This window comes from Eriocheir sinensis, chromosome 32, assembly GCF_024679095.1.
Source record: "Eriocheir sinensis breed Jianghai 21 chromosome 32, ASM2467909v1, whole genome shotgun sequence".
NCBI classification, from domain to species: Eukaryota; Metazoa; Arthropoda; class Malacostraca; order Decapoda; family Varunidae; genus Eriocheir; species Eriocheir sinensis.
The window spans coordinates 6,695,335-6,710,641 of NC_066540.1; the positions used below are offsets into that span (position 1 = coordinate 6,695,335).

The following is a 15,307-nucleotide window of genomic DNA, read 5'->3' on the forward strand; positions in this document are numbered from 1 at the left end:
TAGGTAATGAAATACTGGCACAGTACTAAAACGAATCTTTACCACGAAGTTTGTAGGCTACACTTTCGTCAATATTCACCCGGGAATGTTATCTGACTCACCCCCTTCCCTGCAGACGCCATGCCGCTGGTTGCTGGTGGCCTCTCAACCGCCTCGCCGCGTAGGCTTCTGGAGTAGGTCACTGGTGGGCTGTTAAAGTCGTGCTAAACCCTTCAGCCGCTGCCACTGCTGTTACACCAGCCCGACGAAACTCAGACAGGTACTTGACGTGTTGATCTTGATCTTGATGTCACAGATGTTTCACAATGCCCATAAATATCACGCCGCGACTGTCCGGGCCGCCGCCACTGCCATTATGCCACCCCGGCGAGACACAGACAGCTAATGCTGTTTAGGCTTATAAGATTAATAAGACACTGCACTTTGATCCCTCAGATCAGAGATAAGTTGAATGTTGAGTTGACGGTCGGGAGTTTCGCCTTTGTAACGGCACTCCCTGATGTAGCTCTTTCGGTCTGTTATTTTCCTCTTTTTCTTTCCCTCTGAAATGCCAGCATTTTCTCTTTACTCTACTCCAACTCAACCTCTGCGTGTAACGAAACACACGAGAAATTAATCCAGACAAGGAAAGGTTTGCCGGGGGCTCCCGTGGTCCCGTGGTAGAGTCTCCGCCTTGCGCTCCGGCGGGGTGCTGGAAGCGGATGGGTTCGAGACCTGTCCGGTGCCACGGGGGTGGAAAGGTGGGCTCTTTCCGACACCCTCATTGTTGGGCCTCCTCCTTGAAAGAATTGGGCATCTCTCTACCAGCCGTCTGGGTGGTTGCGCGGCATGCACCGCTGGGTATATCCCCAACGAAATACAAAAAAAAAAAAAAGTTTGCCGGCGCCGGGGATCGAACCCGCGACCAGCGTAACGGGAGAGCCACTCCTTTACCAGTCGGCCAAAAGAGGTACCCCCCTCGCAGAGTGAGTTATGGGAGGCTCGCCCATCAGGCAAGTCAGCACTACACGGCTCCCCATTCCAATTTAAATTAATTTATGTGTGTTGAGTTCCCATTTTCTTTGAACTTCGGAGAGCATGGGCCATCACTCTACCTGTTACCCACTCAGGGTGACACAACAGAACCACGTACAGTGAAATATCCTGGGATTCCCTATTCCTGGGATTCCCTATGATGGGAAAACAAATGCTCAGTGAGCATTTGTTTTCTCATCATGCACCGTGTCTGTGACGTCACTCCCGCCAGCTGTTTAACTGGTGCCCACTGGAGCCCAAAACCCTTATTTAAGAAGCTAAAATGGGTGTTTGTGCGGTGTCTGGGTGTTCCAGCAACACAAGGAACGTAGGAAAGAGTGGCTTAAGGTTTTACAGGTTCCCCGGAGGCAAGAAAACTTGTCGGAAGAGGAAAATAGCGTGTCGATGGGCAGATGAATATGACGCCAGAAATGCCCGCGTGTGCTCTCGTCACTTTTTAAAAAGTGATTATTCTCCAAGGATTGATGGTGCCACTTGGGGACTATAAGCTACAAGGACACTGAATCCAGGGGCTGTACCATCTGTACATATTCCATCAAAACCACATGCAGGTATGTATAGTGAAAGCAGTGAAGATGAATGTGACTAGTGGTGTGTTGTGTTGAGTGCAGGGACAGGCGAGTGGCTGCACGTTCCAGATGATGATTCAGGCCCTCCTCCAGTGCCATTTACAGGTGCCAGTGGCTTAATTCAGAGCTATTGATTGATATTGATTTATTAATTGATTGATTGTACATCTGCTTTGGGCAAGCCTCTCACACTGATATACAGGGAGTCACTAAGGACAGGAAATGTGCCAAGAGACTTTCATAGTCACATGAACTGTTTAACAGTTAACATTCTCTGTAGCTACGTACGTTGCACCATCTTTATAATTATACTACCAAATTTGTCACACCAATTAGGGGCTGGGTTCTCAAATTGGTATGACCAGTATACCTATAAAACCTTCACAAATGTGAAGCAAAAGAAGTATCCTATGCACTTCCCATGCTATTTTTTTTGGTATATTAGAAGCAGTAGTTGGCTAGATTAACCAAAACATTAAAATTCCTGGAAAATTAGTGAGGCATATGTCACATTATGTACTATAGTAGTAGGCTAGGCTAGTTTTTGCATTCCTTACTGTTTCAGTCACTGATATTTTGGTAGGGATACAAAAAGGAAATATACTAGGGGATAAATCTTGGAGGAGAGGAGGAAATATGAAACACACATATATCTATAGTACAGGCGGTGGCTGAATGGATAGCGTGACGGCGCCGCGTTCAGGAGGACGCGAGTTCAATCAAGGCCTTCTAAAAGGAGAAGGCCTGTGCACAGGGGGCGTGGCGTCAGCCTACGTCACGGGGGTTGGGCCATGGATAGCGGCCTGCTTGTATGGCAACTCGGGAGCTATCTGGAGAATCTGGCAGCGAGCGGGTCGCACCGTCCCCAGTCATTTTACACATATTGCGAGACTTTTTAGGAAATCTGATGGATAATAGAGACAACACAATGCCGGGGAAGAATCCAGAAACCATACCAAAGTAAGTATATCAAATGATTCGTATATGTTATATATTATCAATGTGGGAAGCTGATGAAAACAATGAGGTCCTGATAAAATTCAAGCATCAGCTTTCTAACAAAAAAACTAGCTATAAATAAAAGAACCACATTTTAATTTATATATATATATATATATATATATATATATATATATATATATATATATATATATATATATATATATATATATATATATATATATATATATATATATATATATATATATATATATATATATATATATATATATATATATATATATATATATATATATATATATATATATATATATATATATATATATATATATATATATATATATATATATATATATATATTTTCTTCTAAATTACAGGTGTGTGAACTTCACTTTCTTCCAGAGGAAATCATTATTATCTTTACTGATGTTATTATTATTATTATTATTATTATTATTATTATTATTAGTAGTAGTAGTAGTAGTAGTAGTGGTGTTATTAGTTATTTTTATAATTGTTATTCACATTATTTTTATTGTTATTTATATCATTAGTAGTATATAGTACTATTATTATTATTAATATTATTATCATTAAAATTATCTGATATAGTCATGATTTTTGTTTTTATTTTATTATTATTATTATTATTATTATTATTATTATTATTATTATTATTATTACTATTATTATTATTATTATTGATTTAATGATTATTATTATTAACATTAATAGTAATAAAATATTGGGATGCATTTGGTCTGTTTAAAATTACTGTCACTGTCATATCCACTTTCCTTCTACCTCGTATTATCTATAATAAAAGTAGTATCACAACTCTAATATGTTTTACTATCAATGCTAATATTTTTACAATGAAGGAGGTAATCTAAGGCTAATTTACCACAGCTGGTGCTGCTCCTGGAAATAAAATTCGAGAAGAAGCAACGGAGGACGTGTAGCAGAACAGGCAGGAGATACCTTATTAATTCTTATTTTATGTGTTTGTGTGTATGTGTGTGAGAGAGAGAGAGAGGAGCCCGCCCTCCTTGCTGACGTCACGAACTTTACGCACAGGCCTTCTCCTTTTAGAAGGCCTTGGTTCAATCCCCGCCCGGTGCCACCAAGCTGAGATTTTTCAGCCGCCGCCGAGTGGCTTAAAACTACCCACATGCTGTCCAGAAGACCACCTATCAACCCGGACTCTAGATTCTAGGATTAAAGATGAGCTCCGGGAGGGCAGCATGAGCCAATGCAAGATGGCGCCACAATAAACACTCGCCTGCGCCAGAACGGGCTAGGCCGATCTTCAGGCCCCACCGGGAAGAAGCCTTGGGCCGACCATTAGGATCCACCGGGAAGAAGCCTACCGGCGCAATAGGCCACGATGTAAAAAATAAATAAATAAATAAATAAATAGTATGGACGAAATACAGCATCTGTGACAGCTCAACTTCAGCATTTTATGCTGTTCTCTTGGTTAATTTTCTCGATTTGGTGCATAAATGTTCCAGCCTATTATAAAAGTTTCATTCTGCACTAGTTTCATATTCTGCTGCATTGAAATAACGTAATAGAGGGGGCTTTCCCATGCTTTCACCATGGTGTCGTGCCGTTCATGGGCACTCTTTTAATTAATTATGTAGGTTCATTATACCTCAAAGTAGAATTAGTTGTTGATCATTTATTCCACAGAGTAAAATTAGTAGTTTATTCACCCAGTCTTATGAGGCATCATTAGCGCACACAGGATCATCACCTGCCCAAGTAATATAGGTAACACGACTTTAAGAAAGTTACTTGAGGTAATTATTGTTTAGAGATTCTGATGGTGAACTAAGGGTCATAGGACAGGGTCTACTTATTAGAGGTTAGCTTACGTATCTTACATCACTAATTACATTTGTAAATACCATGAATACAGGTTAACAGTAACACCTTAAACTAACATGCACACATGGCAATAAGTAGCACCAACATAAAAACTGTTTCCACTCACACGGGGAAACACAGACTCCACCATTCCACACCTTAATTAAGTCCTAACTAAAACTAGTGAGTGTTTGCGCTTGTCCATTGTTACCCCTGAGAACGACACACACACCACCCTTTTGGCCTTCTCCTTCCTTCCTCTCTTCACACACCCTGCCACAGGCAACCCCCCACAACGCAGCTTCAAAAAGTGTTTACTGCTGCATGTTGGCCTTGGTCTGGGCGACGCCCAGCTTCCCATCTGTCAGGCTTGCCTTTGGCGCACCTGAAAGGGGCGATGTCGCTCGTGAGAATCCAGTTTCAGTTATAGTATTATAGCCAAAGTGAGTTGAACACCGTGAACAGTTCTTTCCTCACCTGAAAGGGGCGATGTCGCTCGTGAGAATGAGCTCGCTCCCACAACCAAAGAGACTATATGTTCTATAGTCTCCTTGGGTGGGACCGTGGCACTGGGTGGGACTGAGTAACTTCCAGTGACGTCACTGCGCAGAAGAGAAGAATTCTGGTACGAGGTTGAAGAGACCTTATATTCTCTTGGCCTTGGGGGGATGAGGGCAGGGACATGAGCGAAGGTAATAGCCAACCAGGAGAGAATTAAAAAAAAAAGCCTAGATTAGCCCGTTTTCTAGGGCAAAAAGACGAGGCGCTTAAGTCCCAGCCCAAAAGCCAAGATCTAGTAAAAAAAAGCCAAGGAGTGGCAACGCTGGTCACGTCAACAAAATCAGTGAGGCCAGGCAGCATTCAGGCTGCTAGATGTGCAATAGCCTTTTTATCATTATAATACAATAACATCAAAAGTTAACATGTAATAAGATATTCAGTAATATCAATCATCATATAATTTATATAATGTTGCATATCATTGAAATTAAATGTGAACAAATAGTACGTAGGGTGATGTGTTCAAGACCCGGACAGTAAAGTGAATAATATTCATAAAAAAAAAGTTATTGAGCTACAGGAGAGATTTTGTGCTTAAAAGAAAGCTTAACTAATTCCCCATCTTATGCTATGAGTTTCATATCTGTAGATATCATAGTATTGGTTTTACAGCCGTTTTTAAAATCCAGAATTCTCTGTCCGGGTCGAGACCGCGTGTTCACGACCCGGACGGGGTTGTGGTCTCAACCCGGACGGATGTTTTGGTCCACCAAAAACACACTTACACCAATGTTTTATATTTTTTCTTACTAAGAACATCCAGAACATGACACTGAAAGGTGGAATAAAACAATTGGTAGCAAAATATCAATGTAATAAAAAAATATATATGATAAAAAAAAAGGTAACTGAATTCCTTAAAACTACGCCTTTTTTCTTTCGTATGTTAATATATAGTATTAATATTGGTTTTAGGTTAAAATGAGAGTTGACAGAGTCATTTAAAAAAATCCTTCTTATACCTCCGTGTTCTCGACTCGGACATCACGTGCACACTGTCCGAGTCGAGACCACGCACATCATTTTTTTAAAAATTCGTAAAAAATATAAACAATTGGCCTAGGTTAAATATTTCAATTTGGAGAAGTAAACACTAATGGGGGGCACATATTAATGCTAAAAATAATTCACTTCCATCAATAAAACACTTCGAAAAATCACTCGATATTTAGCCGTGGCAAACACCCATTTCCAGCCTTTTCCATGGCTTTATCTCACATATGGTACATTATAGTTGTAAGAACTATGCAATCATTCACTTTTTAATTGGTTTTTCCAGTACACTTAATTTGCATGAATTGTCAAAAATTGTCCGAGTCGAGAACACGGCAAAATTTTGTTTAGCGGGCACCCCAAACGAGTCCATTGTTGTTTAGGCACTCCGTATTATCACTGATTTTATGCCAATATGGCTATATTACATAACAAAACTTATCACAAGTTGATCACGCCTTATTCGTGGTCATGGCACAATATATCCTGATGCCGAAAATTAAGATCGCGACCTCTTAAAATCGAAATTCTTACCATGCTTACAAGCGGAGCGTCGGCGGGGAGGTTTGCAAATGGCGTCTAGTTAGGACCGCCCTCCCTCATAAGTCATAGCTCTGACGTCATCCTAGGCTCGATCGTTCATTGGTTAATCAAGACTGTCCGGGTCGAGACCTTGTCCGGGTCGCACACGACCCTATATAGTTATTGTCATAAGTAGGTTATTTTTTGGTTACTTCCCGAGGGCCACATTAAACTTTTTTTTTTTTTTTTTTTGGTATTTCGTTGGGGATATACCCCAAGGAAGGAAGGCGGAGCATGCCGCGCAACCACCCAGACGGCTGGTAGAGAGATGCCCAATTCTTTCAAGGAGGAGGCCCAACAACGGGCTCAGACGGCCGTACCATAAAGCAGCCTCCTCGACTATAGAAGCTCTTCGGCCAATTTCTCATACCATTTTCTTCGTAATTATACATTGAAAAATATGTATGATTACACTAATACATGTAAAATGCTTCAATTATCAATATTTCCGTGTAGAGATGTTTACAGAGGCTACCAACCCAACTCGGAAGAAGCTCTAGCGGAGGAAGAGACCGAGATCACCTTTAGTATCCCGCAGAAAAGGGACACCTTTAAGGGAAGAGGAGGGGGAAGGTTTAGGGGCTGCCTAATGGTACGGCTGTGAGGGTGTCGGAAAGAGCCCACCTTTCCACTCCCATGGCACCGGATAGGTCTCGAACCCATACGCTTCAGCACCCCGCCAGGGCGCAAGGCGGGGAGACAACCACGGGACCACGGGAGCCCCCCAAGCATTAACCTTCCTTGAGGGCCGCATGCGGCCCTCAAACAGTGGGTTGAACACCCCTGGTCTACGTTATTCAAATTCAGCGTTACAGTTCTAGGGTTAATTCTCTTCCTCCTCCTCCTCCTCTTCCTCTTCTTCTTTTCCTCTCCCTCTTCCTCTTCTTATTCCTCTTAATTCCTCTTTTTCTTTCTCTCTCCTCCTTTTCTTCTACTCCATTTCGATCTCTCTTCCTCTTCTTCCTCGTATTCTTCTACCTCCTCCTCTTCCACCTCTTCCTCTTCTTTTTATTCCTCCTTTTCTTCTCCTTTTCCTCCTCTCCATTTCTCTCTTCATCTTCTTCTTTCCGCTCCTCTTCTTTTTCGCTTTCCTCCTCCTCCTCCTCCTCTTCCTCTTCTTTTTATTTCTCATCATCTTCCTCCGTTTCATTTTAGTGTGCGAATACCATCGGCATATGTATAAAACCCTATGTGAATTTAAAAATTATAAATCCACAAAGTTAACAACAATGCTGTGTGCTGGACGAGCTCAGTGCGAGTCTGCTGCTGCTGAGTGTGTAGCTCAGCGACTCGGCAGTCGCCAGCTGGGCTCTCATTTTTAAGGTAATTACCTCAGATTAGCGTAATCTCACCACTTTTAAGGTAATTTTGAGGTAATGCTATTTTTAAGGTAATTCTGAGGTAATTCAGGTATTCTTAAGGTAATTCTAACGTAATTGGATAACTTGACAATGGTGCCATATGTCTAACGTCACACTACTCACTTGCAATGCGATATTATTTGGAGTGTGGGCAGCCCAAGATGGCCGCCACTTTGAAACACTCGGAAAACCCCCACCGCCTCTTTATCATCTATGGCGCACGGTTTGTTTACGTTGATCTTCTGGGCGGGAAGGCGGAGCTTGGAGCTAAAACACTGTAAGGCGAGTCTGTGTGTTGGGATATTTTCGGGTTAATATGTGATTTTTTAAAGTATGGGTGTAAGAAATGTAAAGTATGTGGTTTCACTGGAAGGATTAATTCGGAGGAAATATGCGGAAATTGCACTGATAAGGTAAGGCAGGACGAGCATGGCTTGCACTGCGACCTTTGCCAGGTATGGAACCACTTTAAGTGCGAGAAAATAGGCCACAGGTTGTATAAGGAGCTCCGGGAGGAAAATGAGTTGACGTGGGTGTGCATGTGGACCAGGAGATTGAGGCTTTGCTGGACTGTCTGGGTGTGACAACGGGAGAACGGGTCCCTGAGGGAGAAACTCCGGGAGCTGGAGAGAAGCCAGCAAAGTGGTGATATCACGTGGATGGAGTGGAGGCCAGTGAGTCAGGGGATGTATCCTGTGCAGGGGACCCAGCCCCTGCCAACCCTAGAAAGGCTGGAACCTATGCAGGCTCTAGCAAGGATAGCGCAGCAGGAGTGCTAGTCCCCAGGCTTTCTTGGTGCTAGTCCCCAGGCTTTCTTGGGGCACGTAGGGTAATATTTCAGAGTAAAATAGTCTCTATGAACACTGAAAACCCTGGGAAAGTGCAGGGTGCTGAGGCTGAGACAGCCACTCCCTCACCATGTGGGTGGACGAGGAAAGAATGATAGATGTAGAGAGTGACGGGATCTTTTCGGTTTCACTGCCGCAAAAGCTATGAAACCAAAATACACTTTTCTAATGCAGTTTTTTATGCTCTTTCCGAAAATGCATTTTTTTTTTTTCGAGAAATGAAAAATAAAAAAGTTATGGCCAGTTAAAGATGGTTATTTCCTAACCTAATCTAACCAATCCTATCCTAGTCTAACCTATCCTATGCTAATCTAACCTAACCTATCCTATGCTTATCTAACCTAACCTAATCTAACCTAACCTATCCTATGCTAACCTAACATAACCTATCCTATGCTAATATAACCTAATCTAACCTATCCTATACTAATCTAACCTAACCTAACCAATCCTATGCTAACCTAACCTAATCTAACCTACTCTAACCTATCCTATGCTAATCTAACCTAACCTAACCTATCCTATCCGTCCAAAGGACTTACTCATGGAGGCTATCAGAAAGTCCCCCATTATATGTGGTCCTGGTTTTGACGTCAGCCATTTGGATAGCCGTTAGCCCAAGTTCGACTCCTGGCAGCGGCAGACCGGGACGATCAGCCTTCCTGGCTGTTCCTTGACCACCGGGGTAGGAGACGGACTTCGTAAAGTTTCGTAGAGTTGTGTAGTACTTGATTAAGTGCTACTTAGTTGCATTTTATTTTACACAGTGTTGGAATGGCTGGGGATGCTAATGCAGTTGATAGCCAGTGTATTTGATTCTTATTTATAAACTATATACAAACGTACTTTATGCATACTATTAATGTTTCGATGTTTAATCGTTCTGGGACTTGTAGAGAAAGAGCTGACAAAATTAAATATGAAGAAATTACTGTATTGTTTTAAGATTACAGAAACATTAAAGCAACGTTTTCTACAGGTTTCGTGTGTGCAGTTACATAGCTACTAGGCCAACTGCATAACCATGGACATCGACTCAGACAGTGACTCTGACAAGGATGAGCCTGTTGCAGCTACAAGTAAAAAAAAAGGACGATACGCCCAAAAATACAAGTCATCTTGGGAAAAGGAGGCAGAATTTATTGGGTGGCTGAAATCCAGTTCAAAAGGAGCATTTTTTGCATATTGCACTGCCTGCCATGTGAACTTATCATTGAATGCTGGGAAGCGAGATTTGAAATCCCATGCTAAAGGTAGAAAACATGTTCAGAACTGTGCTTCAGTTGCAAAGCAACCATCAGTATTAGATATGCCTTCAGTGGGTAGAAGAAAGAAACTTGAAGATTCAGCTAAAGAAAGTGAGATCAGATTAGCAGCATTTATCAGTGAACATGACTTGCCAATTAGGGCAGTGGAGCATATGCCTCAACTCATTCAGTCAATGTGCCCTGATTCTGAGATAGCCAAACACATTAAATGTGGTCAAATGATGAAGTTAATGAAAGAGGATATGTACAGTATGGCAAAAGACATAGAAGATGATAACAGTGAGTAGATCAGTTTTTTCAATATTTTTTAATAATTTTGTATTATGCTGATTTTTGCACTCCATTCATAATTTCAGTTTCACATTCAGGAGGATTTTTTTATTTTGTAATGGCAAAAATAAGCCAAAAAACTGGTAATAAATGTAAATGAAAATATTATGTAATTGATGTAGTATTGAGTTTAATTTAGTCTAGTCCCGATATATATATATATATATATATATATATATATATATATATATATATATATATATATATATATATATATATATATATATATAAATGTGTGTGTGTGTGTATAATCTACAGAATTTTTCCGGAATCTCAAGATATTTTAATGGCAAAGCTACAGAAAAAATGGGTTAGGAACCTGGCAACACTGAGACAGTGTGCCGCGCCGTGCCCGGCAGGGCCATTCATGTCCACGCCGCCCCGCACGACCGTCCTGCGGTGCTTCGCCTGCGCGTACAGGTGAGTACCCACGGGGGGCCTGTGCACACTCCGGCCTGTGGCCTGCAAGGTGTCACATACAAGTAACTCTGTACGGCTACGAGCCGGCAGTTTTTCTTTTCATCTGCTGGGAGTAAAGATTATGGTTGCTTACCTATTGATGGCATAAGAGGCAAGGGAGCTAGTGAAATGCCCCCGAGATTTTTTTTCTCTTTTCTACTATTCTCTCGGCCCCACACGTCCTCTGCGTGTATCGAAACACGAAAAATTTGTCAAGTCAAGGAGAGGGTATTCGCCGGCTGCCTGGGATTGAATCCGCGACCAGCATGACGGGAGAGCCACTCCTTACCGAGTCGGCCAAAGAGGTACCCCACTCGCCAAGTGGGTCATGGGAGGCTCCCTTATCAGGCATAGTCGCTGCACTACACGGCTTTCCCCTCTGTGTTGATTAATTTCTGTGTGTTGACAGTGTCCCTTTGAGACATAACTCCACAATGTTCCTTTGAGACATACCTCCAATATTCCCATATTTTATTAGCCTCGGAGAGCATGAGACATAACTCCACAATGTCCCTTTGAGACATACCTTCAATATTCCCATATTCTAATAGCCTCGGAGAGCATGGGCCATCATACCTGTTATCTCTTTGGGGAAACTCGACAGAATTGCAGGAGAGGATCCCACTGCTATGCCACCACGTGAAATGCCCCCGAGATTTGATTTTCTCTTTTCTACTATTCTCTTGGCCCCACACATCCTCTGCGTATATCGAAACACACGAGAAATTAATCAAGACAAAGAGAGGGTATTTGCTGGCTGCCTGGGATTGAACCCACGACCAGCGTGACGGGAGAGCCACTTCCTTACCGAGTTGGCCAAAGAGGTACCCCACTTGCCAAGTGGGTTATGGGAGGCTCCCTTATCAGGCCTAGTCACCACATTACACATTACGCTGCTGGCGGCGGCAAGCGTCCACCCCTCACGGCAGGAATCTGTCATCCACCTCACCTGCGCCTTCCTCAGGAAGACGGAGCAGCTGACGCGCCTGTGAAGCCCTCACAGGACGACACCAGCAGGGTACATGTGAGCAACTGTTCCACCGATTCACCACTCTTGAGGAGAAGAACACATTTCTTTTGTGCGTTCTATGTCGTGTTTTTTCCAGTTTGAGGGAGTGACCTCGGGTCAGAAGATTGGAGTGCCTAGGGGCAGCCAGCTTTAGGTAGTCTTCATCTCCCCCAACACGGTCAAAGTCTTTCAAGATTTTAAACACCTCAATCATATCGCCCCTGATCCTCCTCTCCTCTAGAGTACAGGAAATCCCCGATATACGAAAGCTCGATGTACGAAAATTCGGATATACGAAAGTGAAAAATATAGGACAATTTTCGGTTCACGAAAGACATGCTTCGCATATCTGAAAATCGACAGTTTCCGGCCCACTGTTTCGCACCCGATGTCTATATCGGTCGCCAGCATCAACAGCCTCACGCACACTCGCAGTGATTAGGCAGCAAGTGTCCATGTCCAGTCCCTCCACTTCAACGCCATCACTTAGCGTTGCCAGTTTGTGAACCCTTGCTTGACTCGAATCGAAACACATCCCAGCCAGCGTGAGGAAACGTGAGGGTGATGGAGGGGTTGGGGGGCTTGGAGTGCGGTGGTGTACTGTTTGGCACGTGTTTCGGGCACGAGTCGAAACTGGCCTTTCACAGCTTGGGAAGTAAACATTGGCAATGTTAAGTGATGAGTTGTAGTGACGAGTTAGAGGGGATTGTCCTAACATATGTAATGCATTTCTATAACAGTAAAGGAACAGGAAATGGTAATTGTTTTTAATTATTTATGAGCCTTGCGTTTCATTGTATTGTGAGTAGTAAATTGCTTTTAAGCATAGTTATATTTAACTTTTTTTTTTTTTTTTTTTTTTTTTTTGATGGCGCTGGTCCCTAACCCCCCTATTTATTAACAATCCTATGGGGGAAATGGCTTCGATATACGAAAAATCGATAAACGAAAGGTTTTTTCAGTCCCTAACCCTTTCGTATATAGGGGATTTCCTGTAGTAAGTTTCAGTTGTGTCAGTTGCTCTTCATATGTAAGTTGGGCCAGAGTGTCCTGCCTGGTGTTTGGTGACCAGGCCTGGATGGCAAACTCCATACAGGGACGAACAAGAGATTTATAAAGCAGCAGCATTTTTTCTTCGTCTAGACAGGTGAATGTGCTCTTTATTCTCCCCAGCATTGAGTTGGCAGGGGCTGCTGCTTTAGCCACCTGTGCTGAAGGTTTTAGATCCGGGGTTACGAGAATGCCCAAGTCCTTTTCCTCCTGAATCTGCACTAGGGGGATGTTTCCCATGTGGTACTGATGGCCCGTATTTCTCCTCCCAATATGCATGACTTTGCATTTATTCTCATTGAAACTTAGGAGTCATTTAGAGCTCCACTCCTGGAGTTTATTAAGATCAGTCTGCAAAATATGTTTATCGTGTAGGGTTTGTATTCTTCTGTAGGTTTTAGTGTCGTCAGCAAATAACTTCCCACATGACTGAACATCACTGAGCAAATCATTTTCAAATATTAGGAAGAGAACAGGGCCAAGAACACTGCCTTGAGGCACTCCACTCCAAACCCCTCTCCAGCTGGAAGCAGTCCCTCTGACAACCATCCACTGTTGCCTATCCCTCAAAAAGCTGCTGATTCAATTTGCCACCTGACCATCAATCCCAGCAGCTCTGATCTTACAGAGTAGCCGAGTATGGGAACCTGTGTTAAATGTTTTACGGCAGTCCAGGTAGCACCACATCAACACAATCACCCTCATCTAACGCGTCCTCAAGGTCAGTGAAATATTCCAAGAGCTGTGTTAGACATGACATACCAGACTGGAAATCATGCTGATGTTGACTCAAGAAACTTGTTTTCTCAAGGTAGTTGGAGATTGACTTCTTTATGATTTTCTCCAATACTTTGCATGGAACTGTTGTAAGGCTCACTGGGCAGTAGTTTGTAGGGTCAGTCCTGTTGCCTTTCTTAAAAATGGGGGTAATATTGGCTTTGGTCCAGTCATCGGACACACAGCCCCACCTCAGTGTTTTCTGTACATTATTGTGCGTGGCTTGCACAGTTCATAGTCACACTCCTTGAGAACTATAGGGTGAACACCATGGTATTTATTCTCCCTATTTTTGGTGGTGTTTCCCTCTTCCATATGGTAGTCTTTGGTTCATTTGAGTGTTTTGAGCCCTCACTGAAATTTAGGGGAAGAAAAATAATGCTTGCCCAGATGCAGACGCTGGCAGGCCCAGGTGATAGCTGCATGTTTGCGGTGCACTCGAGTTAGGAGAAAATACCACAAAATTTTATGTAAACAACGATTCAAGGTATTTATATAATTGCATTAAAAATCACAACAATAGAATTTAAATATTATCTAGTCAATTAACTGTTTTAGTTGAAATTAGTTAGTTTTATTTTATTTGTACGTATTGTGATTTTTTGTGACGGGAAAAACGACAAACAAATAACAAATTAACGGGAAACTAATAAAAAATACTTGTTTCCTAATATTACCATATCTCAAAAAAAGCTCTCCCCTAGGGACCAGGATGCCCTTGTAGACTTTCAGGTGCGGGACCCTTGTGGGCACAGGGCCCTTCTGGGTGTGGGCCCCAAAGCCATGGCCCTCTCGGCCCCCCCAAAATCCGCCACTGCCAATGATTTTCACGCCCAGAACTGGCCAAAGGGCAACTAGTACCCTAGCATCGGGCATTCCCTGAATCAATACGCCTGGGATTTCGAATTTATGTATCTAGATGTTGATAGTACAGTAAACCCGCTTATCACGGATTTTGGATATAACGGACAAGGTCAGAAGGGCAGAAATCCACGGTAACCGACCAAGAATAGTTTTTGAACTAACCGCGTCCAGTAACTACAATAGCGTCAGCTAGCCACCTCGCCCTCCTCCCTTTATCTGCTGTCCCATCCTTCGGTTACCATAGTCTTTTTTAAATCCACCTGATGAAATATTTTCCTCCTTGTGGTTTTCGTTCAAATGAAGAATGTATTTACACCACAAGAAAGTCTTATGCATCCATCCAGCACGTAAATGTAATGGAAAATAGCCAAGCGTTTGTGAGTGTCGGTACTGACACAGCTGTCAATCACTTTTTTTTTCTACATTTTCGCCTATGGCTCCGGTAGGCTTTCTTCATAGGGCCTGATAGCTGACCCCAGCCCGTTGTGGCCCAGGCAAGCATTTTATAGTGGTGCCATCTTGCATTGGGTTATGCTGCCCCCTGGAGCTCATCTTTGATCCTAAAATCTAGAGTCCGTGTTGATAGGTGGTCTTCTGGACAGCATGTGGATGGTCTTAGGCCACTCGGCAGTGACTGGAAAAGCCCAGCTTATGGCACTAGGCGGGGCATGAACTTACGTTGTCCTGAACACGGCGCCATCAAGCTATCCACTCAGCCACAGAAACAGTTAGCAGATTATTCCATTACACACCGAAAACTACCAAGAAA

The 15,307-nt window shown here is 42.7% G+C and overlaps 1 protein-coding gene and 1 long non-coding RNA gene across 4 annotated transcripts in view; one reads left to right on the top strand and one right to left on the bottom strand.

Annotated features, from left to right (window-relative positions):
* LOC127006090 (tripartite motif containing 13-like) overlaps positions 1-5,202 on the bottom strand; it is an 87,444-nt gene extending 82,242 nt beyond the window's left edge. The window contains exon 1 of one of the 3 annotated variants that reach the window (XM_050875597.1): positions 4,669-5,202. In XM_050875597.1, coding sequence (XP_050731554.1) covers positions 4,669-4,797 — 129 coding nt within the window. In that variant the 5' untranslated portion in view covers positions 4,798-5,202. Of the gene's footprint in view, positions 1-101; positions 418-4,668 lie in introns of those variants that run through there. The other 2 variants (XM_050875595.1, XM_050875596.1) reach the window with 2 other exon arrangements.
* A 2,607-nt stretch (positions 5,203-7,809) lies between these two features.
* On the top strand, positions 7,810-10,501 carry LOC127006468 (uncharacterized). The gene is made up of 2 exons (XR_007759581.1): positions 7,810-8,210; positions 9,761-10,501. It is a non-coding gene; the product is annotated as an uncharacterized LOC127006468 (long non-coding RNA).
* Positions 10,502-15,307: the final 4,806 nt, after the last annotated feature.